This window comes from Ictalurus punctatus, chromosome 4 (genome assembly GCF_001660625.3).
Source record: "Ictalurus punctatus breed USDA103 chromosome 4, Coco_2.0, whole genome shotgun sequence".
NCBI lineage: Eukaryota > Metazoa > Chordata > Actinopteri > Siluriformes > Ictaluridae > Ictalurus > Ictalurus punctatus.
In genome coordinates this window covers 19,796,047-19,818,720 of record NC_071284.1, presented here as the reverse complement: position 1 = coordinate 19,818,720, position 22,674 = coordinate 19,796,047, and the positions used below count along the sequence as shown (strand labels likewise).

Genomic DNA, 22,674 nt, shown 5'->3' with positions numbered 1-22,674 from the left:
GGTGTTTACCCTGCCTCCCTCACCTATCTGTTCCCACCCTTCTCTAACCTAAATCCTAAAACGGTTTGAGCCTTGGAGTGTGTAGGGGTGGAAAGTTGTTGTGGTGGGAAACAAGAGGAGAGAAAAGGAGGAAAAAAGGGAGGGGAGTAGACCCAACCAAGACATTCAGTGCTGAGTGCATAGTGAAGACATGTTCAGAGCTGAGTCAAAAGCTTACTTGTAGAAGACGATTTTTATTATTATATCCTTATATGTAAAAACTGTTTCTGTGATTTAAGTATTAACAAGTGAAACAGAGCATTGTTATGTTTTTATATTTTGGAGGTCTTTCTTTTACAGCAGCATAACAGGTAAGAATAATCTAAGCTGATTATATTTTGTTACCTGTAATATTTGCATTGATTTTATTCCCTAATGTATGTATATCTTTTTCTCCTGTAATACTTTACTGTTACATATTCTTTCATAGATGTATTTTTTAAATAGATTTCAGTATAGTAATTATACCTAATTTCTAGGTCTCCTCTTATGCAACACAGCTGCAGTTAATGAAAATCATGAGATGGTTCAAAATCCCCAAAAACTGATTTAAAAAAAAATAAATAATTTTTTAAAATCACAGGGAGCATACATTGAGCCAAATGATTTAAGAACAAGAATCTGTAAGCTGTCCTCATATTCTGTCTGAATAACCAAGGCCATGTTGATCTTTATGCTTCTTAAATACACCCTGTGGATCTACACTAGCTTTGAGACTAAAGTGAAATGCACATTCAGGAATTTTCCATCTCTGCAAATAGTTAGGCTTGTTAGAAGTCCTAGTTCAAAAACTTGCTTCTTTCTCCAGATAAAGTTGGAAATTATTTTAAACCAAGTTACTGAACTCTGTGCTTTATTATCTGAGATGTATTATTTTGGTGTGGTGTTTTTTCTTCAGAAAAAAGAGAACTCCATTATCTGTGAAAATTTTTCGAGTAAACAGTACATGTAGTCCTCTAGACTAAAACTCTTTGCAAAATGTTGGGAAAATACAGGATACATATTGAGTAATTTAGCCTAAGAAAGCAGTAAACTGAAAAATGTTTTTAAAACTACAGCATTGTTTTATACAACAGTTATTTATTTATTTTAAATTTTTAAAAAATTAAACAGGCCTGAAATGTGAACATTGTAGCTGGTGTCTTTGGGTTCCTGAATTGAAGAAGAATCTCTTAAATATACAGATATGAGCTATGTATGTGAATGAAGGGAGGGGTGTGTGTGTGTGTTTCCGAAGTAAATGCCAACATTTTCCAGACAAGCACAGGCCATGGGAATACACAATATCCAAAAGAAAAAGACATGTCTTTATTATTAGAGTGTAGCATATTTTCTAAATAAAACATTCATTTTAATGTATTTAATAGGACAGAAATGCACTTGTAATTCTTATTTTGCCAATGTGTAGTAAATAGTTGTTTTTTTGTTTGTTGTCCAAACACATTTATAAGGACGGGAGGATATCTTACAATTAAAGAGAGAGAACTAAGATTTTTATGGCCTAAAGCACATTTTACAATAGTCAACATTATTTACTTCATCCTCTTTTTTTTTTTTTTTTTACTAAACTTAGGAGGCATACCTACGCTACCACCTTGTATAAATACAGGAAAAAGGAGATTAGCCTGTAGAGCCAAAGGAAACAATACAGAGTCCAAAATAGACCCATAAATTAAATCAGTGAAGCAAAACCATTATAAAGACCCACAGTCTCCACATTATGTCTCGCTGGGGGCGGAAAAACGTCAAGAAGACCCCTGAAGTGATTAGGACAGTCACGGAGGGGCTGAAGTCACTGTATCGTAAGAAGCTTTTGCCCATTGAAGAGTACTATGGTTTTCATGACTTCCACTCACCAAGTCTGGAGGATGCTGACTTTGACAACAAACCCATGGTACTAGTGGTTGGTCAGTACTCCACAGGAAAGACTACTTTCATCAAGTAAGATTATTATTCATTCATAGTTTGAAAAGATAAGAAATATAGCACATCTAGGATGTGTTGGCTCTTAAAAAATAGAAAACTACCTGAAAAAAGGAAATCAGTTGATCTCTTTTCTCAGGTACCTTCTGGAACAAGAGGTGCCTGGAAGCCGTGTGGGTCCAGAGCCTACTACAGACTGCTTCACTGCCATTATGCATGGTGACATGGAGGGAATAATCCCTGGAAATGCTCTCATAGTGGACCCCAACAAGCCCTTCCGCAAACTCAACCCCTTTGGAAACACTTTCCTGAACAGGTTAATGAAAAATTGTGCATAACCAAATATGCTGTTTCTTAAACATGAGAAGCTGTTAGTGAGAATGGAAAAGTGAGAGAGAATGTATCACCCAATCACTCCTCCTTTAAGAGGTAGGCAGAGTAAGGAGCAAGAGGTAAAAGAAAATTTTTGATCCATGGAATTTCAAGTGCCTGTGCCAAATTTCTGAAGGAGGAGGGACTTGCCTTATTTGTGGAAGCTTAGAGAAAGGGTGAGATATCACAAGAGATAGTCATAAAAGCTAGCACACTACAGCAGAAGCTGTAATGCATGACATTTAACAGGGTTTATAGAGTGTCAGAGTCTATACAGAGCAGGACAAGTTGAACAGAAATATTTAAGACTGAAAGAAACTCTCTCTTTACATTTTCTGAAACCAGTCTGTCACATAATGATTTAAGTGGTGCTTGAAAGTTTGTGAAACCTTTAGAATTTTCTGTATATCTGAATAAATATGACATAAAACATCACCAGATTTTCACACAAGTCCTAAAAGTAGACAGAGAACCCAATTAAAAAATGAGAAAAATATTATACTTATTAAGGAAAATGTTATTGATATAATCCAATATTGCATATCTGTAAGTAGCAAAAGTATGTGATCCTTTGATTTCAGTATCTGGTGTGATCCCCTTGTGCAGCAATAACTGCAACTAAACATTTCTGGTAACTGTTGCTCAGTCCTGCACATCAGCTTAGAGGAATTTTAGCCCATTCCTCAGTACAGAACAGCTTTGACTGTGGGATGATGCTTCGAGTCCTTCCACAACATTTCTATTGGATTAAGGTCAGGACTTTGACTTGGGCATTCCAAAATATTAGCTTTATTCTTTTTTTTAACCATTCTTTGGTAGAATGACTTGTGTGCTTAGGATTGTTGTCTTGCTGCCTGGCCCACTTTCTTTTGAGATTCAGATCATGGACAGATGTCCTCACACTTTCCTTTAGAAGTCGCTGGTATAATTCAGAATTCATTGTTCCATCAATGATGGCAAGTCATCCTGGGCCAGATGCAGCAAAACAGGCCCAACCATGATACGACCACCATCATGATTCACAGATGGGATAAGGTTCTTATGCTGGAATGCAGTGTTTTCCTTTCTCCAAACATAATGCTTTTCATTTAAACAACAACAAAAAAATTATTTTGGTCTCTGTCTACAAAACATTTCTCTAATAGCATTCTGGCTTGTCTATGTGATTATTAGCAAACTGCAGAAGGGAAGTAAAGTTCTTTTTGCAGAGCAGAGCAGTTATCCTTGCAACCCTGCCATGCACACCATTGTTCAGTGTTCTCTTAATGATGGATTCATGAACATTAACATTACCCAATGTGTGAGAGGCCTTTAGTTGCTTAGAAGTTACCCTGGGTTCCTTTGTGACCTCATGGACTATTACATGTCATGCTCTTGGAGTGATCTTTGTTGGTTGACCACTCCTGGGGAGGGTAAGAATGGTCTTGAATTTCCTCAATTTGTACATAATCTGTCTGCCTGTGGATTGGTGGAGTCCAAACTTTTTAGAGATGGTTTTGTAATCTTTTCCAGCCTGATGAGCAACAACTCTTTTCCTGAGGTCCTCAGAAATCTCCTTTGTTCATGCCACAATACACTTTCACAAACACGTGCTGTGAAAATCAGGCTCTGATAAAGCCCTGTTCTTTAAATAAAACAGGGTGCTCACTCACCCGATTGTCAACCCACTGATTGAAAACACCTGACTCTAATTTCACCTTCAAATTAAGTTCTAATCCTAGAGGCTCACGTACTTTTGCTGCTCACAGATATGTAATATTGGATCATTTTCCTTAATAAATAAATGACCAAGTATAATATTTTTGTGTCATTTGTTTAATTGGGTTTTCTTTTTCTACTTTTAGTACCTCTGATGATGTTTTAAGTCATATTTATGCAGAGATATAGAAAATTCTAAAGAGTTCACAAAGTTTCAAGCACCACTGTACTTGCTCAAAACAGGCTCAGAAATTTATATCTGAAGCAGCTGAAATTATGATATAAAGCCATATATTGTAACTTGAAACAATTAGTATGTACAAATATCAAATAATAAAAGTCTGACCTAAAGGAGACTTGAGTAGCTGGTGCTCTGATCAAACATAGTAGTTTCTGATACTGTATTTTTGTTGTGTTATGACTCTGTCCTGATAGTAGTCACCTCAAATCAGGGGGTTACTTATTTCCATGTTTTTAAGAATGTTTTGAGAATGTCACTTTTTCAATTTCCTGCCCTAGGAATTGGTCAGCTTTATAAATCCATTTGCAGGAGGAAGTGGCTGTGTTGTTCTAAGCATGCGATCATTAGTGGGCCACATTGTTTGATTCTGGCAGCACTGATCATTTTCCTTCAGGAAGCCCCTGTGCTTTTAGAGCACCACTTCCACACAATGGCCCAACCTGGGAGGGGTGCAGACCAGAGTATACGTTAGATCACTTCTCACAGCCATGATACAAGGGGAATGGAAACTTCTGTATAGCTCTGATTCATTCCAAGGTCCTCAAGAGGACAACAGTTCTGATTTTAGCTTTTATTGTTCATCACTATGTGTTTAAAGAATGGGTCATTTTTATGCATTTTAGGTAATGAAAGGTAAAGTTTAGAAAATAACATGTCAGGAAACATTTGAGTTCTCACTTTATAGTTTATTGTTGAATAAATGACAATATATTGTTAGATTCCAGTGTGCGCAGCTGCCCAACCAGGTTCTGGAGAGCATCAGTATCATTGACACCCCTGGCATCCTGTCGGGAGCTAAGCAGAGAGTGAGCCGAGGTGAGGCCAACACTAAAGGTGAGGGGCCAGTGGTGTGGGGAAAAGGAAGAAACTCCACCCTCAAGTAACTGCACCCATCTGCATTAGTCACCCTGCACCATGCTAATCCCCTGTAAAAATAAATAAATAAATAAATACTGCTACAGTATTCTGAATAAGAGAACCTGTAGCTGTGAATTCTGCGAATTCCTTTTCTTATGGTAAAACTAAACTGAACCAAGAACATGTGCTGTATGAGAATCTCTGCTGATTCTTTTCATGTTGCTTTGTGCATTTTCTATCCATTCTAACATCAGAGTTCATGTATGATCCTAGCCGTTAGCCATTTGACAGAGAAACTACATGGATACGCCCTAAAAAATACATCTAAAAGACTCTGCACTTTATAAAAGTGTCAGGATCTGACATACATTTGTATTACATTGATAGGGGAAAAATGCATATTCAGATAGCAGACATTGCCAAGTTATACCACTGTGTCCGTGTGGGAGAGCTTTAGCTAATGTCTGATTTATCTCAAATATGTTGCATCTGAAAACATCTGTATTACATCTGACACACTGAGTGGGAGAGTGACACACAGGGTGTGACAGTCAGGGTGAGGGAAAAGAGGAATGCATAAGCATGGCAATGATGTAGGAAGGAAAGAAGGGCTGTAGACAGATAGAGGATAACTAATATGTATTAGCTTCTATTTTTATTCTAGTAAATAAGAAATAGTGTTTTGGTTAAAGCTGTAAAGAAGCGTATACAATGACTTGCTAGCTGTTGAAAAAAAAATGATCACTTCAGTTTGTCTATCCTCTTTCTTTAGGCTATGACTTCCCAGCTGTCTTGCGTTGGTTTGCTGAACGGGTAGACCGAATTATTCTCCTTTTCGATGCCCACAAGCTGGAGATTTCTGATGAGTTTTCAGAGGCCATAAGTGCTTTGAAGGGCAACGAGGACAAACTGCGTGTGGTGCTTAACAAGGCTGATATGGTTGGGACACAGCAGCTGATGCGAGTATATGGTGCTCTCATGTGGTCTCTGGGGAAAGTGTTTGGAACTCCTGAAGTGCTGAGAGTATACATTGGCTCATTCTGGTCTGAACCTCTCATGGTCCCAGACAACCGGAAGCTATTTGAATTGGAAGAGGAAGATCTTTTTGCTGACATTCAGAACCTACCACGAAATGCAGCCCTCCGCAAGCTCAATGATCTGGTCAAGAGAGCCCGTCTAGTCAAGGTGAAGTATTTTGTGCTGAATAATTTGTTGATGATAATTGTGTTATTATTAGGTTGATACCTCAGGCCTCTGGCAAAAAAAAACTTAAAATAATCAGAAAGAACTAAGCATTCTTTTAGCATCTCAATCATCCATAACAAAATATTTAGATCATTTTATTTGTGGCTTTACAGAAATCCAGATTTAGATCCAGAACATGCAATATATTTGGAAATACCAGATAATATACACTCACCAGTCACTTTATTAAGAAGATTATCCGCATCCACGCATTATCCAATCATGTCAGCAGTGCAATGCATAAAACCTTGAAAATACAGGTCAAGAGCTTCAGTTAATGTTCACATCAGACATTACTGGTCTCAGTGACTTTGCCTGATGCATGGCTGCTGGTGCCAGTTCTCCTGAGTCTCCAGATCTCCTGTCATTTTCACACACAATAGTCTCTATAGTTTACACAGAATGGTGTGAAAAACAAACAAAAAAAAAACATCCAGGGAGTGGCAGTTCTGCAGGAGGAAATGCCTTGGTGATGACAAAGATCATAGGAGAATACGGGGAGTGGTTCCAGCTGACAGGAAGGCTATGGAAACTCAAATAACCACGTTTTACAATTGTGGTGAGCAGAAAAGCATCTCAGAAGGCACAACAGTTGGACATTGGGTTCCACTTCTGTCAGTCAACAACAGGAATCTGAGACTACAATGGACACAGAATCACCCAAACTGGACAGGTGAAAACTGGAAAAAGACCAGGTGGTTTTTATTTACCAATCTTCAACTATCAGTGTATCCATTCTCCTCTGGCCTCTCTCATCAAGACATTTCTGCCCACAGAAATGCAGCTCACTGAATGTTTTTCATTTTTCACATCATAAAGTAGCTTTTTATCAGCTTTACGTGGTCTGACAGTGCAAACAAAAGACATTTTTTTGCGGGGGAGTCCATATTTTTTCTCACTGCATGCTGAAGGTGCCAGGGTGGGAAATGACATTACAACTTGCAGATTACAACTTACAAGGCATCACTGAACTTGCACTGCTGCCATCTGATTGGATAATATAATACAAATGTAGGTCCTTGTCTTTAAGAAGTCTACCTCCAGGGTTTTTTTTTGCACTCCAGTATCATACATGTTTTTATTTTTAACTATGCATGTTGACAAAATAACCTATTTTCCATCCATCAATCCATTTTCTATACCACTTATCCTACTGGGTCATGAGGAACCTGGAGCCTATCCCAGGGAACATTGGGCACAAGGCGGGGTACACCCTGGACGGGATGCCAGTCCATCGCAGGGCACAATCACATACACATTCACACCCATACATACACTATGGATACTTTGGACATGCCAATCAACCTACCATGCATGTCTTTGGACTGTGGGAGGAAACTGAAGTACCTGGAGGAAACCCCCAACAGCACTGGGGAGGACATGCAAACTCACAGGGTAGTGGCAGGAATTGAATCCCCAACCCTTGAGGTGTGAGGCAAACGTGCTAACCACTAATTCACCATGCGCCCAAAATAGCCTATTTTATTTATTTATTTATTTATTTATTCACATACTTTCCATGCAGTCAGTATAATATATTTTGCTGCCTATGTAATAGTAAATCACTTGAGTAAACATGTCAGCTGATGGGGATAAATATCTGTAATACATATTTAATATCTGCTCACTTTACAGGTTCATGCTCACATAATCAGTTACCTGAAGCAAGAGATGCCTTCTGTCTTCAGGAAGGACAATAAGAAAAAAAATTTGATCCACCAGCTGCCAGTCATCTTCTCCAAGATCCAGTTGCAACATCACATTTCCCCTGGAGATTTTCCTGACAGTGCCAAGATGCAGGTCTGTGCAAGCTAAAACAGCTAGTGCTGCTTTCATAGAGACACTTAGAGTTTAGAGATTTGTCTTTTTTTTTTTTTTTTTTTTTTTTTTTTTTTTTTTTTTTTTACAACTTTAATAGACCCATGGTGGGAAGGAATTGTGATGATATATAGAGATCTTTGAATAGCTGCTTCAAGTTTAGCACCTCATGGATTGATGTTATTTGTATCATTACTTATATTACTATGCTGCATTTAGTATACTTAGAGATGATACCGATATTGATTTTGATTATAGAACTGCAAAAACCAAGTGTTTTTTCAAGTTAAAATGTTCTAATTAAAAATACACAATGTATCTAACACCCTACATGAAGACCCTGTTCTTCCCTTTGCCTCTTTGGGAGGAAACTACTATGCCATACCATTAAAGAGAGGGGGTCCCTTTGAGAAAGAAAAAGCTTTTGTGAACCCCTTTTTTCTGCAACGCCCTGCAAGCAGGAGGTCTAAATGTTAATGATATAAAAATCCAATGTTAATACTGCAAATGCCATCATTATAATTAGTCCCACTTGGATATTAATTAATCGTAATTAATCTTTTGTATTCCATTCCTTTTAGGTATATGAAACATTAAACTGTCTTTTTTGTTGAATTTTTAGGAACTCCTGGAAGGTCATGACTTCACCAAGTTTAAGTCCCTGAAACCCAATATGATGGCTATGTTGGATGAGCTGTTGTCCACTGACATTGCCAAGTTGATGCCTCTCCTCAGGCAGGAGGAGCTGGAAGCAGGAGGTCAACCCGGAGTCCAAGGTGGGGCTTTCTTGGGGACCCGAGCAGGACCCTTTGTGGAGGGTGACCCTTTCGGAGAGAAAGTTGAGGATGATGGTGAGGATGGAGAGGTGGGAGAAGACTGGATTGTGACTAAGGATAAGCCCAAGTATGATGAGATCTTTTACAACCTTGCACCCAGTGAGGGCAAGCTGAGTGGTACCAAAGCCAAAGATTGGATGGTGAGCACGCGGCTACCCAACTCTGTGCTGGGTCGCATATGGAAGTTGTCAGATGTGGATCGTGATGGCATGTTGGATGATGAGGAATTTGCCCTGGCTAGCCACTTGATTGAGGTGAAACTTGAAGGGCATGGCCTGCCTCCTGAATTACCTGCTCGTCTGGTGCCTCCTTCTAAACGCAGACAAAAAGGATCTGATGCCTAGACAATACAAGCTGCCAATGATGTTTACTAGATAGTTTTCTTGTCAGAATGCATATTTAATATAATTATTGGCATCCTTCTTAAAAATTAGCAAAAACAATTGTATATAAATTAAACATTATCCACAATAATTCAAAATTTCCACTCAAATGCTAGGAGAACCTATTCAACTTTTTTTCTAACAAAAATAATTATCATATTAGCAAAATAATATAATTTTCTCAAAAATATATTATAATGAATATTTGACACTGTTTGAAGCATTGCAAGATAGAAACCCTTCCTTAGATTATCTCACAAAATGCAGCACCTAAACTTTTTCGTCATTTACACAATCACTAACACGAATGGACTACACTCAAGGAAAAACATTTACGCTTTGAGGCCGTTTATGGCTGATGATTCAGGGATTCAGAACCAGACATACTTCCAAACAGTTGAAGAAATACCTACTTTAAAAACTAACTACACAAACTTATATAAAGGAGCTTCTGCATGTGTCTACAAGTGACTTCAACCTTTCTAAGCAGGAAGTAAGTGAGTGCTGTTATTCAATCCAGACAGACTTCCAAACAATTAATTGTGCCAATAATTTTGAAACCAGTGTTTTGTAGAAAAAAATATGTATGTACAATGTCCCTCTATGTTTGAACTCACATCGCATATTCTTTTATACATATTAATTTTTGCACATTTTCATGAAGGGTGCCAATAATTCTTTCAGGCCATATGCCCTCATATGTAAAGCTCTACCTAACTTAGTGAAAGATCTTCTTGATCAGTAAAGACTTCAGAAATAAGAAGCGATTTAGCCCTTTGGGGAAACTGGCAATATATATAATTTAATGTATGAAATGACAATATGCATTGAGTTAAGAAAACTGTCTATGGGTCTGCACTGTTTCCTTTCTTCAGACCTATCATTCCTGAATCACAGCTGCCTCTTCACCTACTGTCTCTGTCTGTGTCTCTGTTGCTAACTACCAATGCAGCTTTAGTTTTAAAATATAAATAACATTTTTAAAAACTAGCTTGATTAAGCTAACATCAAAATTAAAAAAAGACAAATTGAGTATCTGGGATATGCATACAACAGTTACCTAGAGGTATAATGCTAAAGAATTTTATGACTTATAACTCAACACAGTATTACAAAACATGAATTTCAAAATGTGAGATTTTGCTTACATCAATGCATACTAAATAAATTTAGTATTTAGTAAACTAAGTAAATTTATTGCATTTTAAACAAAATTATGTTGTTGACTACTGTACAACACCTTACTGATTGCTTTATAATGTATACCATTATTATAAAACCAAATAAACTGTGCTCTTTTGTTCTTTATACTTTTCTCGGGCACTATACCTTTTCATAAATGTTTTGTAATGTCTTAATTTAGTTAGGTATAATGGACCACTCTGCACAGTTCTTGAATTAATATTAAATAACAGTCATTTTTGGCTGTTTATATAGGAGTTGGAAGAAAATTCACTTGTCTAAAGATCCATACAATCAGCTCTAATCTTTAAAAGCTCTAGTCTTTATCTAGGGCTTTATATCTAGGACTCTATAAAGTCCAATAACATCATGAGGAAGACTATTGTATTTTAAAGCATCAGTACCAGCATATTCCAAATATGAATCTTAAAGAGCAAAGCATTTCCTCTCTGATATGTACATACATAAACTGCTACTAGAAGAAACCATATTTTATATGTTATATTCCTTTATTAAAATATTTGAATATGGGAATATTGTCATTTCAATGTAAATGTGAATATTCAGACAGAAATGCATTAACTTGAACATGCACAGAAATGGTTCTTCCCCTTCTCACATATGCTTGTTTTCATAGTGACAAACCAATAAACAGTGAGTCACAGTTATCCGTGCCAAAATCCCATACCACCATTTTCCATTTTCAAGGGTAACTGCTGCCCTCCCTTTCTTTTTGCACTTTTTCTCTTTAACACAACCTCTTTTAGTTCTGTTAACTTTGAACACATGGCAGATGTTTCTAAAGGAAAAGATAGTCGTCACCCCCCCCCCCCCACTCTACTCCACCACTCTTTCATGGAAATATACACAAATGAAAAACAGAATTCAACTAACCATTCCTCCACACTGACTGTTTTACAGTGTGACTCACATGTGAAGAATGTGGTGGGCTGGACTGAAGAAGTTATTAATATACCTTTTCCTAGGGTCCCATAAGTTTTCTAAGACACAGTCAGCAGTGTATCCTAATGAAAGGAGTTGAAAGCATGTCCATATTTGGATTTTTTCCCCCCCTAAGGCCATATTAACTTCCAAGCCTGTAGTTTGTGTACTGTCTGTTTTTTTTTTTTTTTTTTTGTGTGTGTGTGTGTGTGTGTGTGTGTGTGTGAGAGAGAGAGAGAGAGAGAGAGAGAGAGAGAGAGAGAGAGAGAGTGAGTGAGAGAGTGCTAGCTAGCTGAAGTCCCAGCACCACCAAGCTGTCTGCTGGGCCTTTGGTTGGTTGTATAAATGAGACAAATGGAAATAGCTCTGCATAAGGGTATCTGCCAAATGGCATAAATGTGTGTGTAGATGACAATTGGGAAAAAGAGAAGGCGAACAAAATTAACAAATAAGAGAGTGCCTCTTTTTGATATCGCTCATAAAATAAAGTTCTGATAAAACACATACCATCATTAAATTAAGATCACCAGTTCTACCTCTCACCTATCTGGAATAGTTTATCTTAACACCACACCAGATCTGTGACTGTATATATTTAGGGTTATCCATTAGCATGTTAGAGTTTGCTAACATCCCCCTGGGGCAACATGGAGCATTATCAAATGAACCTCATCTAATTAAAAGAGCTTCAACTCACTGTGCTCATGCACTCTTCCTAAGTTTTTAACCACATAATCTGATGACCAGAATTAATTGAGCTATGCAGAATTGGCCTTGACCTATGCAGAGTATTGCACACCCCTTAGATTTTCAAATGTTAGTTAACAAAGCTTTTAATGCACTGTTTTATTAACAGAGAACTTCTGAAGAACTTCAGAACTTCACTTGTGGTACCACAAGTACCACATCCTATGGTTACAATAGGCTCTGGATCCACCAAAATAAATTTTCTACAGAACACTAACACATAATACGAAGAGAGAAGATAAGTGAAATAAAACCTTGTGTGTGTGTGTTTGTTCTGTAACAGGATGTATTGAGTGATATGAAGGTAAATGATGTGTTAAATGTAGTGTGTTTGAATCCGGGAACGCTAACGGAGTGTGAGTGCACCCACAGCTCCTTAGCTGGTAAACAGAGGGAATGTGAAATGTTTATGATGTACATAAACCAGTGCTACCACTACAGCTGTGACAGGTTGCTCTGTCATATAGACAAATTTATTAACAACCCAGAAGGCTTGAATACATACAGCATCAAATGCATGCCCCCTGGTGTTGATTTACTCAGAACATTACAAGTTTTGTACCTATGGGCATGCACAGGATCTCTGATTATATTTCTTAACAGTGCTTTTAATCTTGGCCAATGGTGGTAAATCAGACTTTCCTATTTTTAAACATAAATACTATTAATCTCCACTACATTCTTCAAGCACACCTGTGAAGTAGCTTACTCATAGCACTCATTCGGAATGATGGGATTGCAAATGAATACACAATTTTTAAAGACCTATTTTTGAGGTTCCAACACATCAATATTGAGAACTGAATGTTTACTTGCTGCCTAATATATCCCATCCCTTGATACCTGCCATTGTAATGAGATAATCAATGTTATGGCCAGTGCTAGAAGTGAGCCGGTACGCAATACTAACACTTCTACATTTTACTCTTTGGCATACCATGAGTTTTTCTTGCGTACAGGCCCTTCTGAGAAGCTGCCAGTATGCTTTTCTGCCTTCTCCATATCAGGTTCTGGGCAATTCATAATTACACTACATGACGCTCACCTATTCCTGTTCTCGCGACAAAAAAAAAAGATAAATAATGTTTGCTAGTCTATCGTCAAACTTAACCAATAAAAGAGGTAAATGGCCGCTTAGGGCCCCAGGGGATCAGGGGGCCCCATCAAATACCCAGAAGCTTATATAAATCACATTTTGTTTGATCAGGATATTACCATTAAACTGTTAACGTTATTATTACATCTGCATGAATGTGGGGCCCCCTGTCTTGGGTTAGCGTGGACCATTCCATTAGTACTGCGCATGTGCGAGCAGCTCGATACTGGGTCCGTCCAAAATCGCGTAGTGTGACAGTACGCACTGAATTCAATGCAATACCTACTGCATGGCCATTGAAACAGTATGTATTAATCAGTATGTGTGTGTATTATTTTTTGTAATTAACACTTTTATTGATTCACAAGTTAACACAAAGAGACAAACAACATATATAATGAATCAAACTATTTTAACATAAATCCCCACTATAACCCCTCCCACTACCAACCTCCCACCCCACCCTGGTCCACCCTCTGAACACCCCTGTGGTCAATAGAATATAAACTCTATGTGTGTGTATTATTACTACAATCCCGGACATACCACATCCGCCATGTTAGCATTGTCATCTGACCTTCAACGTCATCATAAACACAAAAATCTTAAAGGGACCACATCAGGAAAGTTAACTGAATTAGTATTTAATGTGATGTGTGTAATGTGAATTTAATGTGGGCAGTGTGAACAGAGGGAGGTCAATTTGGTGCTGTTAGCTTGGCCGGCTAAGGCATGATGGAGATCACCAAAAAAGGTTTCAAAAGCTGTGACAACTGTTCTCTTTTTTTTTAATTGTTTTTTTTTATTGGTTGATTCAATGTTTACAATACAACAAAAATTGGCAACTTATTCATGAACTCTTTTACATAACTGACTAAGGTCACTATCACATTAGTATAATTCAAGACAAAAGTAGAAAAGGAAAAAGAAAATAAGTAAAAATAAGATAACATTTGTTTTTTTCTCCCTTCTTCTTTTGTTCTTCCATACATTTAGCTCTGGATCTTACATATGCACCTTTTGCTTTCCTAATATATACTTAATCTAGCTCAGATTACAAATAAATGAGTTTTTCCTTGTCTGTGTCAATTAAGAACTGTTTGCAAAAACAATGATTTGTATCTTGAATGAATTTAAATTCCTTTTCACCTTTTCTTTTTATTCAGATTTTTGCTAAATGTAATAGAGTATTGTCTAATTTCATATTTCATATATTTCCATTTACTGCCACTGGACATATCTTTATTACTAATCTCAGTAATAATTCGTTTAATATACGAACAATGGTCTTTTTGATTTAGCAGCTCAGCATTAAACTTCCAGTAACCTTTTGTTCGTGAAGGTTTTTGCTTTGGTTTTAAATCAAGATTAATAACACAATGATCTGTTAAAGGAGTGTTAGAAATGGTACAATTGGTAACAAACTTGAAGATCTCACTTGTACATAACCAATAATCGATACCTGATCTAGCATTTCCATTTGGTTTAATCCACGCGAATTGTCTGGAAGTGGGATTAGTTCTCTCCAAATATCTTCCAGTATATTTGAGACAGTAATCTTCGGAATTCAAATTACTAAATTTAGATGGAAGTCTATTGTAAGGATCCGGCTAGATCCTCATGGGTTTCTCAGGAAAGTTTATATAACTCAGCCGGACACAAAGTGAAAATGCTGTTCTTCGTTCATGGCATTGAAGGATACCATAGGTTTACGCATGGTTACAGGTTGGTCATTAGAAGAGGATTAACAGAGTAAAACATCCCAAAAATGGTACCTTAACATAAGACCACGTGTCAGCACACAATGTGGAGGTCACAGAGAGAGAGAGAGCAGGGTGGCAACCACGCCCCTTGACCCCACATGGCATCATCATAGCTGATCATTACACTATCTAAATATTCCTCAGGCGTTATATTGAAATCCCCTCCTACCAAAACAGGATTGGTGGGAAAGTTAGTTTTAAAGTCTTTGATAACCTCAGTTAGTCAATAATAAATTCTTATTCTGGAAAGTTATTAAAACCGTAAACATTTACCAAAATGATGAAAGTCCTGTCTAAGTGAAGAATCATAGCAATCCAATGTCCATCTTTATCCACTCTATATTATCTTTTCCCCTGGACATTTGTTTAGACAGATAGCAACTCCAGCAGATCGATTTGATCTATGACTAAGCAGCATGTCATCTCACCATTGACTTTGCCAAAAAATAGTATCAGAGACCAGAGTATCAGAGTTTCTTGTGTAAAAAAAAAAAGATCTGTGACTGTTCTCTCATTTAAACCTTCAACAAATTAACAATTTATCCAAGTATTGTTAAACAAGTCCTGTTTAACCAAGGTTAAATACTTAAAAAGAGCCGATGCTGTCTTTCGTGAATTTTTTTCCCTGAGCTCGTCCTACCAGTCCCACTGCATTATGGGAATTTTTGACTTGCGTAGTGTCCATCGGTTGCATGCTGCAAAATCTCGCCGGAAGCAGTACACCATCCGGGTATTTCTTGACTACTGAGAATTCTGAGATTTTACGCCTCTGGTGTACTGCTTTTCGCCTACTGTGTAGCAGTGGCAAGGCCAGAAATTTTAAAGTGAATGGACCTTGGTGAAATAGGTTGGACCTCAAAGCCTACACTCAAAGTACATAATTTACAATATGGGATAAAAATAATTAGACAATTATGATTAGTTAAATGTGATTTATTGTTAGACAACAGTTTCATGAATACAACAAAATCCATTCACTAATAAAATAAACAATGAAGAGAACAATAACAGAACAATAAAGTAAGATAAATAATTGATGTGTGTGTTGTGGAAAATCTGCACAGAATCTGTGGCAGCAGCAGACTAACATCTGGCTCCTGTCAGACACATCACTGAGAGAGAGAGAGATTATTTACTGTAGTAATCTGAAGTATCATGCATAATATGTTATGCAGGCTGCATACCACATCATACAGTAAGGGAAAAAAGTATTTGATCCCCTGCTGATTTTGTACGTTTGCCCACTGACAAAGAAATGATCAGTCTATAATTTTAATGGTAGTTGTATTTGAACAGTGAGAGACAGAATAACAACAAAAAAATCCAGAAAAACGCATGTCAAAAATTTTATAAATTAATTTGCATTTTAATGAGGGAAAAAAGTATTTGACCCCCTCTCAATCAGAAAGATTTCTGGCTCCCAGGTGTCTTTTATACAGGTAACGAGCTGAGATTAGGAGCACACTCTTAAAGGGAGTGCTCCTAATATCAGTTTGTTACCTGTATAAAAGACACCTGTCCACAGAAGCAATCAATCAATCAGATTCCAAACTCTCCACCATGGCCAAGACCAAAGAGCTCTCCAAGGATGTCAGGGACAAGACTGTAGACCTACACAAGTCTGGAATGCGCTACAAGACCATTGCCAAGCAGCTTGGTGAGAAGGGGACAACAGTTGGTGCGATTATTCGCAAATGGAAGAAGCACAAAAGAACTGTCAATCTCCCTCGGCCTGGGGCTCCATGCAAGATCTCACCTCGTGGAGTTGCAGTGATCATGAGAACAGTGAGGAATCAGCCCAGAACTACACGGGAGGATCTTGTCAATGATCTCAAGGCAGCTGGGACCATAGTCACCAAGAAAACAATTGGTAACACACTACGCCGCGAAGGACTGAAATCCTGCAGCGCGCGCAAGGTCCGCTGCTCAAGAAAGCACATATACATGCCCGTCTGAAGTTTGCCAATGAACATCTGAATGATTCAGAGGACAACTGGGTGAAAGTGTTGTGGTCAGATGAGACCAAAATGGAGCTCTTTGGCATCAACTCAACTCGCCGTGTTTGGAGGAGGAGGAATGCTGCCTATGACCCCTGGAACACCATCCCCACTGTCAAACATGGAGGTGGAAACATTATGCTTTGGGGGTTTTTTTTACTGCTAAGGGGACAGGACAACTTCACCGCATCAAAGGGACGATGGACGGGGCCATGTACCGTCAAATCTTGGGTGAAAACCTCCTTCCCTCAGACAGGGCATTGAAAATGGGTCGTGGATGGGTATTCCAGCATGACAATGACCCAAAACACACGGCCAAGGCAACAAAGGAGTGGCTCAAGAAGAAGCACATTAAGGTCCTGGAGTGACCTAGGCAGTCTCCAGACCTAAATCCCATAGAAAATCTGTGGAGAGAGCTGAAGGTTCGAGTTGCCAAACGTCAGCCTCGAAACCTTAATGATTTGGAGAAGGTCTGCAAAGAGGAGTGGGACAAAATCCCTCCTGAGATGTGTGCAAACCTGGTGGCCAACTACAAGAAACGTCTGACCTCTGTGATTGCCAACAAGGGTTTTTAAACCAAGTACTAAGTCATGTTTTGCAGAGGGGTCAAATACTTATTTCCCTCATTAAAATGCAAATCAATTTATAACATTTTTGACGTGCGTTTTTCTGGATTTTTTTGTTGTTATTCTGTCTCTCACTGTTCAAATAAATCTACCATTAAAATTATAGACTGATCATTTCTTTGTCAGTGGGCAAACGTACAAAATCAGCAGGGGATCAAATACTTTTTTCCCTCACTGTACATGTAAAGATGAATATGCAGAGCCAGCACATTATCCTTTTTGAATAAAAAACAGCAGCACCACCACCACCACCACCACCACCATCCACTGAAGATCCCAAAACTGACTTTTCAAATGACACAAATAACACAATATATTTATAGCAAATTTCTAACACAAATAAAAACTCAAATTATGACATAGAATCCATTTACTTACCAATTTGACTGTTTTTGTAGCCCAAACAAATCATCTTAAGTAGAAGATGTAGATGTCTTGGCTCTGCGTTGTAAATTGCAGGAGGTTCATCAAGTGTGGATAAATCAGCCGGTGAGTTGGTTTTCTGGAGGATGGGCCCGGGTTGAGATGAGGTGCTGGTGGACAGGAGAGATGACGTTGTGCACTGCTGGTCATCAGTTGAAGTGTCTGTACTGTCGGCATCATCACGTGTAGGTCCAGGCTCTATTCTAATATTTAATCAAAGATTTCTGTTTCAGTACCAATAGCCTATCGGTTGGCTGTCGCAGTTAGGCTATTTATATCAAAGATACATTTTCACACTAAAATTATTATTTATTTCTAAACTTGATATGCGTATTTGAGCGTGTATTTGAGTGATTATTATTATTGTCCTGTATGTGATTTTTTCTCCTTTCCCATAAAAATTATTTTGTGTCTCATTTGATTGGGTGGACCAACCTTCCACCCAATATTATATATATATAAATGTATATAATGGGTATATAATATAAAATATATACAACTTTTGTTGAAACCTGTTGGTGTTTGTTGTTCCTGACTTCCCTTATTTAGAGATTATTTCCTTTGAATCGTGAGCTGGTTACTCTGTGTGGCCTAAAATAGAGTGGGTCGTAACAATCCAAATGAGCATGATCTACAATGTCTATTCAGTATACAAGTTAATGTAAGACTCTTCCTTCAAAACAGCACAAAGTTTTACACAGTTCGAGTTTGCCATTACATCCTGTAACACAATAGAAAATGTGCCTACTACCCTCAACCACATCTTTACAAACATAGGAAATCTCACCACAAGTGGTTTTACAAACTATATCTTTGTGCCCTTTCTCTTTAAGCATCTACATGTTACCTCCCTTTCCAACTTTATTTGGCTTCATGTGTATGCCATGCCATTTCTGTTTGAAGCCAATTAAACCTGGCAAAATTAACCCTATACTGAGCATCCATGCAGGAAAATTTGACACCCATCACACACATTGTGTCTACACACTGATGTTGGCAAATTTCAGGTAAAACAAACAAACCTCATACTAGTAGAGCTGCAACAACTAATCGATAATAATCGATTATGAAAATCGTTGTAGATGAATCTCATAATTGATTAGTTGGTTTGCGCTTGGCACAGGGTTCGTTTAATCATTAAATTACTTCTGTTCCGAAAACACGCTTCAGAGAGGTCAATACTAAAGTTGTGTCCCAAATGAAGTACTATACACTTACACTATGCACTGTGAACTCTACCATCTAGTGTATGAATTTTAGAAAGGTAACAATGTCTCAAATGGAACACTAGGGGATTTTTTACTAACCAGAAGTATAAGCCACTTCCTAGACGACAGCACATGACATCTTACACCGCTAGCATTAGCAGACACCCAGAGTCACAGTCAATGACTTTCTTCAGTTTACTGTTTATGTCAATGTTACCTTTTATTCCAAACATGACCTCAGTCACCATCAGACGGAGGCGAAATCATCAAGTGACTGAGGAAGAAAGTCTTCAAAGGCAGGGGTACGTTTTATATTAAACACCGCAGAGATCAAACGGTGCTGCACGAGCACAAACTTATATCCAATATAGTTATATAGTTTAATTTAAGTTTATTGTCATTATATGTTGTATTTGCACACTTGCAGTGTAACTTCTGTCGTTTATTATAAGAGAAGTGATGTGTTAGTAACGGGGCTGCGTTGCTCCTCATGCACAGTGTAAGTGCGGTGATGCACAGTGTAGCGCGTGTAAGATCTGTAATGCCTAATTAAAACACTATGATCAAAAGTAAACACAAGTAAAACAATATGTCTAAAGGCAGTGAGTAACAGAAACCATAAGGTGTAGTGAAAGGGAGTTTTTATTATTAATTTAGGACTGTAGTTTAATTCGGTTCTTTTTGTGCATCCATAAAAAGTAATGCATAAATACCATTTTATATATATATATATATATATATATATATATATATATATATATATATATATATATATATATATATATATATATGTATATATATATATGTGTGTGTGTGTGTGTGTGTGTGCATTATTTTCATGGATGCACAAAAAGCATTGAATTAAACTACAGTCCTGAATGAATAATATATATTCTGGTGTGTGTCTGTGTGTTTTGAGTTCTTTTCAGTCAAAGTTTTAGTCTGAAGCTTATATTTGTAACACTCAGTTTGTGGATATTATTTTAACTATACGAGAAAAAATGGTACTGAAAGTCTGCCCTCCCCATCCGATTAACTGATTAGTTGCAGCCCTACATACTGGTATATCAAAGTGCAGTGCACCTACTTTTACATATAGGTGGCGCTAAAGTAAAAGCACAAAAGTCAGATGGCTGTAAATAGGACTTGAAGTTTGAACAGCTACTTGAAGTTTGAAGCCCATCATTCAAACCAGCACAGAATTATTCACTTTCAAAACTTTTCAAATCTTTCAAATTGGCTGACTTCCTGTTGGGCAGAGCTAATACAAGCCAAAGGGAAACATGTCTGACATGATGTGGACAGTGTCTCTACCAAAATTCGTAGATATCAGACGAACTTTGTGACAACCACAACAATAAACTCATTCAGAAATGTTAGGGACGCTATGGAGTCAACTGGTCAAAACTTAAAAGAAATGACCAAAGAACGATAAAATTTGGGCAAAAATTTGTGATGAGTATGCCAAATTTCACTGACTTTTTGTACACTACGAGAATGCCAAATTTGTGTTCAAAAAGAATTTTACTAGGTGGTGCTATGAAGCTCAGGAGGCACACCTATGCTAAACTGTAATATCAAGTGGAAAGTTGTCCTAACAGAAATAGAAGCGTAAAGTTTCATGCATTTTCAGCCATGGTAAGCCTCTCAAAAAACTGTGGGAATGTCTGAAACCCCACATTCTAGCCAGCATGGCCAGCTTTCTGTTGGGCGGAGTCAGATACAACCAAGTGAACCTTGTCGTACATTTTAAGTGCAACGACCATACCAAATCTTGTGCTCCTCCGAGAAAATTCATCAAATTCCATTCCACCATTCGGGGGCGCTATGAAGCTGCTAAACCACAGCCAAGCCTATTTACTGCATTATGTTTTAGGTATGTTCAGGTATGATGCGTATGCCAATTTTAATTAATTTTGAAGCATAACAAATGCCTCAAAAATGAGTGAAATCACTAAATAAAATAATAATAATAAACACAACAAAAACAATGGGGCTTTGCACCTTCGGTGCAGGCCGCTCTTAATTGTAAAATTCTTTCTCTTAATGCAGTTTCACCCATGGTTGTGAAATTAGAGGAAATTGTGCATGAGTGCACCCTCACCATGAGTCTCAGCTGGGTTTTGAACGTCTTTCACTGTTCTTTATTTTTCATAAACCTAACATTAAATTTTCCCATGGTGTGGTCTTCATTAAAAAGTGCAAACATACTTAAGTATGATTACCTAACAATTTTTTTGGGGGGTGTTTTACTGCTTTGTTATATATAGATAGCTCCTGCTGATTTGAGCCAACAAATTTTTTCTCCTCTCCGTGTCAGTGGGAAAAGCATCCATTCGTACTCCTTTCTCTGAGCAATTGGAGCATCCCCATGCTGCACAGCAAACAATGGTGGACACTATACAATTTGATGGACAATGAGGAAAGGACACAGACAAAATGCTTGACATGCTTTTCATTTTGTTAGAACTTTATTTATAAATCCATTGCTGTAAATAAGTGCATGGCAAAAGTCCAAATACATAAAATATATATGATTGTGTATGAACGTGTTTTAAGTTGCTTTCAATTTGAATATATTATTTATTAATGTATATTTAAATATGTGCAGGGGTGCAGTAGAATGGTAAACATTAAGGTTAATTTAATTTTACATTTCACTTACCTGCAATGGATTTTCTAAAACAACACACTTAACATCGTGCAGCTGCTACTAGTCCATTGACCAGCAAGTTGACAATCTCTTTTCCTATCTGGAAGTTGTAAAGATGACTTTAGTGATGGCCCTTGACTAACTTAGAAGTTTAAGAACATAAAAAATATTAATTTAAAACAACAGTAACATGGTATGTTAACAAGGCAGGTAACGCTAACTGACCACACTAATCCTCAAATATTAGTGGATATTATTATTATTTTTAAACATCAATGATGTAACTATATATACATACAACATACCAATGTCGGTGTGTTATATAAATATTTTTAAATCAATGAATTTATTGGCTTCTAATTACCAAAAGCCACAGTTCTGTCTCTGAAACTCTATGGATTCAAATTGCCCGCAAATAACTTCTTAGAACTATCTGACGTTTACATGAATCACGTGACGATCAAGCGTTCTGAACTTCCGCCGACGCAACGCGCTCTCTCAAGGGCCTTGAAGTTGAGAGCGTTTTCGCTGGCTTTTCCCGGTTGTGGGCGGGGAATTACAAGTCGCAATTTCTTCGCCTCTAATAGCGTCATTCATACGAGGTAGCATGTAACCACATTTCTA

The 22,674-nt window shown here is 37.6% G+C and overlaps 2 protein-coding genes and 1 long non-coding RNA gene across 7 annotated transcripts in view; 2 read left to right on the top strand and 1 right to left on the bottom strand.

The window, feature by feature from the left end:
• The first annotated feature begins 51 nt into the window (after positions 1–51).
• ehd2b (EH-domain containing 2b) lies at positions 52–10,721 on the top strand. Of its 2 annotated transcripts, none has more exons than XM_053678028.1 (7): positions 52–350; positions 1,613–1,980; positions 2,102–2,278; positions 4,992–5,107; positions 5,904–6,316; positions 8,012–8,176; positions 8,817–10,721. In XM_053678028.1, exons 2-7 carry the CDS (start codon positions 1,760–1,762, stop codon positions 9,372–9,374), a joined length of 1,650 nt encoding a protein of 549 aa, XP_053534003.1. In that variant the 5' UTR covers positions 52–350; positions 1,613–1,759; the 3' UTR covers positions 9,375–10,721. The 2 variants fall into 2 exon arrangements, with proteins under 2 accessions (XP_053534003.1, XP_053534004.1); XM_053678029.1 differs by having other exon boundaries at positions 53–350; positions 4,992–5,089.
• A 5,356-nt stretch (positions 10,722–16,077) lies between these two features.
• Positions 16,078–22,488, bottom strand: LOC108264619 (uncharacterized). Its single transcript, XR_006981564.2, has 4 exons — positions 22,415–22,488; positions 22,063–22,150; positions 18,145–18,392; positions 16,078–16,255 (listed from the first exon to the last, which is right to left on the bottom strand). It is a non-coding gene; the product is annotated as an uncharacterized LOC108264619 (long non-coding RNA).
• Positions 22,489–22,528: 40 nt separating this feature from the next.
• napab (N-ethylmaleimide-sensitive factor attachment protein, alpha b) overlaps positions 22,529–22,674 on the top strand; it is a 45,867-nt gene continuing 45,721 nt past the window's right edge. For all 4 annotated transcript variants that reach the window (XR_008393891.1, XM_053678030.1, XM_017466323.3 and 1 more), the window contains exon 1: positions 22,529–22,652. The gene's annotated coding sequence lies outside the window, so the exon portion shown is untranslated. The remainder of the gene's footprint in view (positions 22,653–22,674) is intronic.

Excerpts from the sequence above, each read along its gene's own strand:
- ehd2b (XM_053678028.1), top strand. The coding sequence starts at position 1,760 with ATGTCTCGCTGGGGGCGGAAAAACGTCAAGAAGACCCCTGAAGTGATT. Across the intron at positions 1,981-2,101 it reads GGAAAGACTACTTTCATCAA|GTACCTTCTGGAACAAGAGG; the intron begins GTAAGATTATTA and ends CTCTTTTCTCAG. Across the intron at positions 5,108-5,903 it reads AGGTGAGGCCAACACTAAAG|GCTATGACTTCCCAGCTGTC; the intron begins GTGAGGGGCCAG and ends CTCTTTCTTTAG.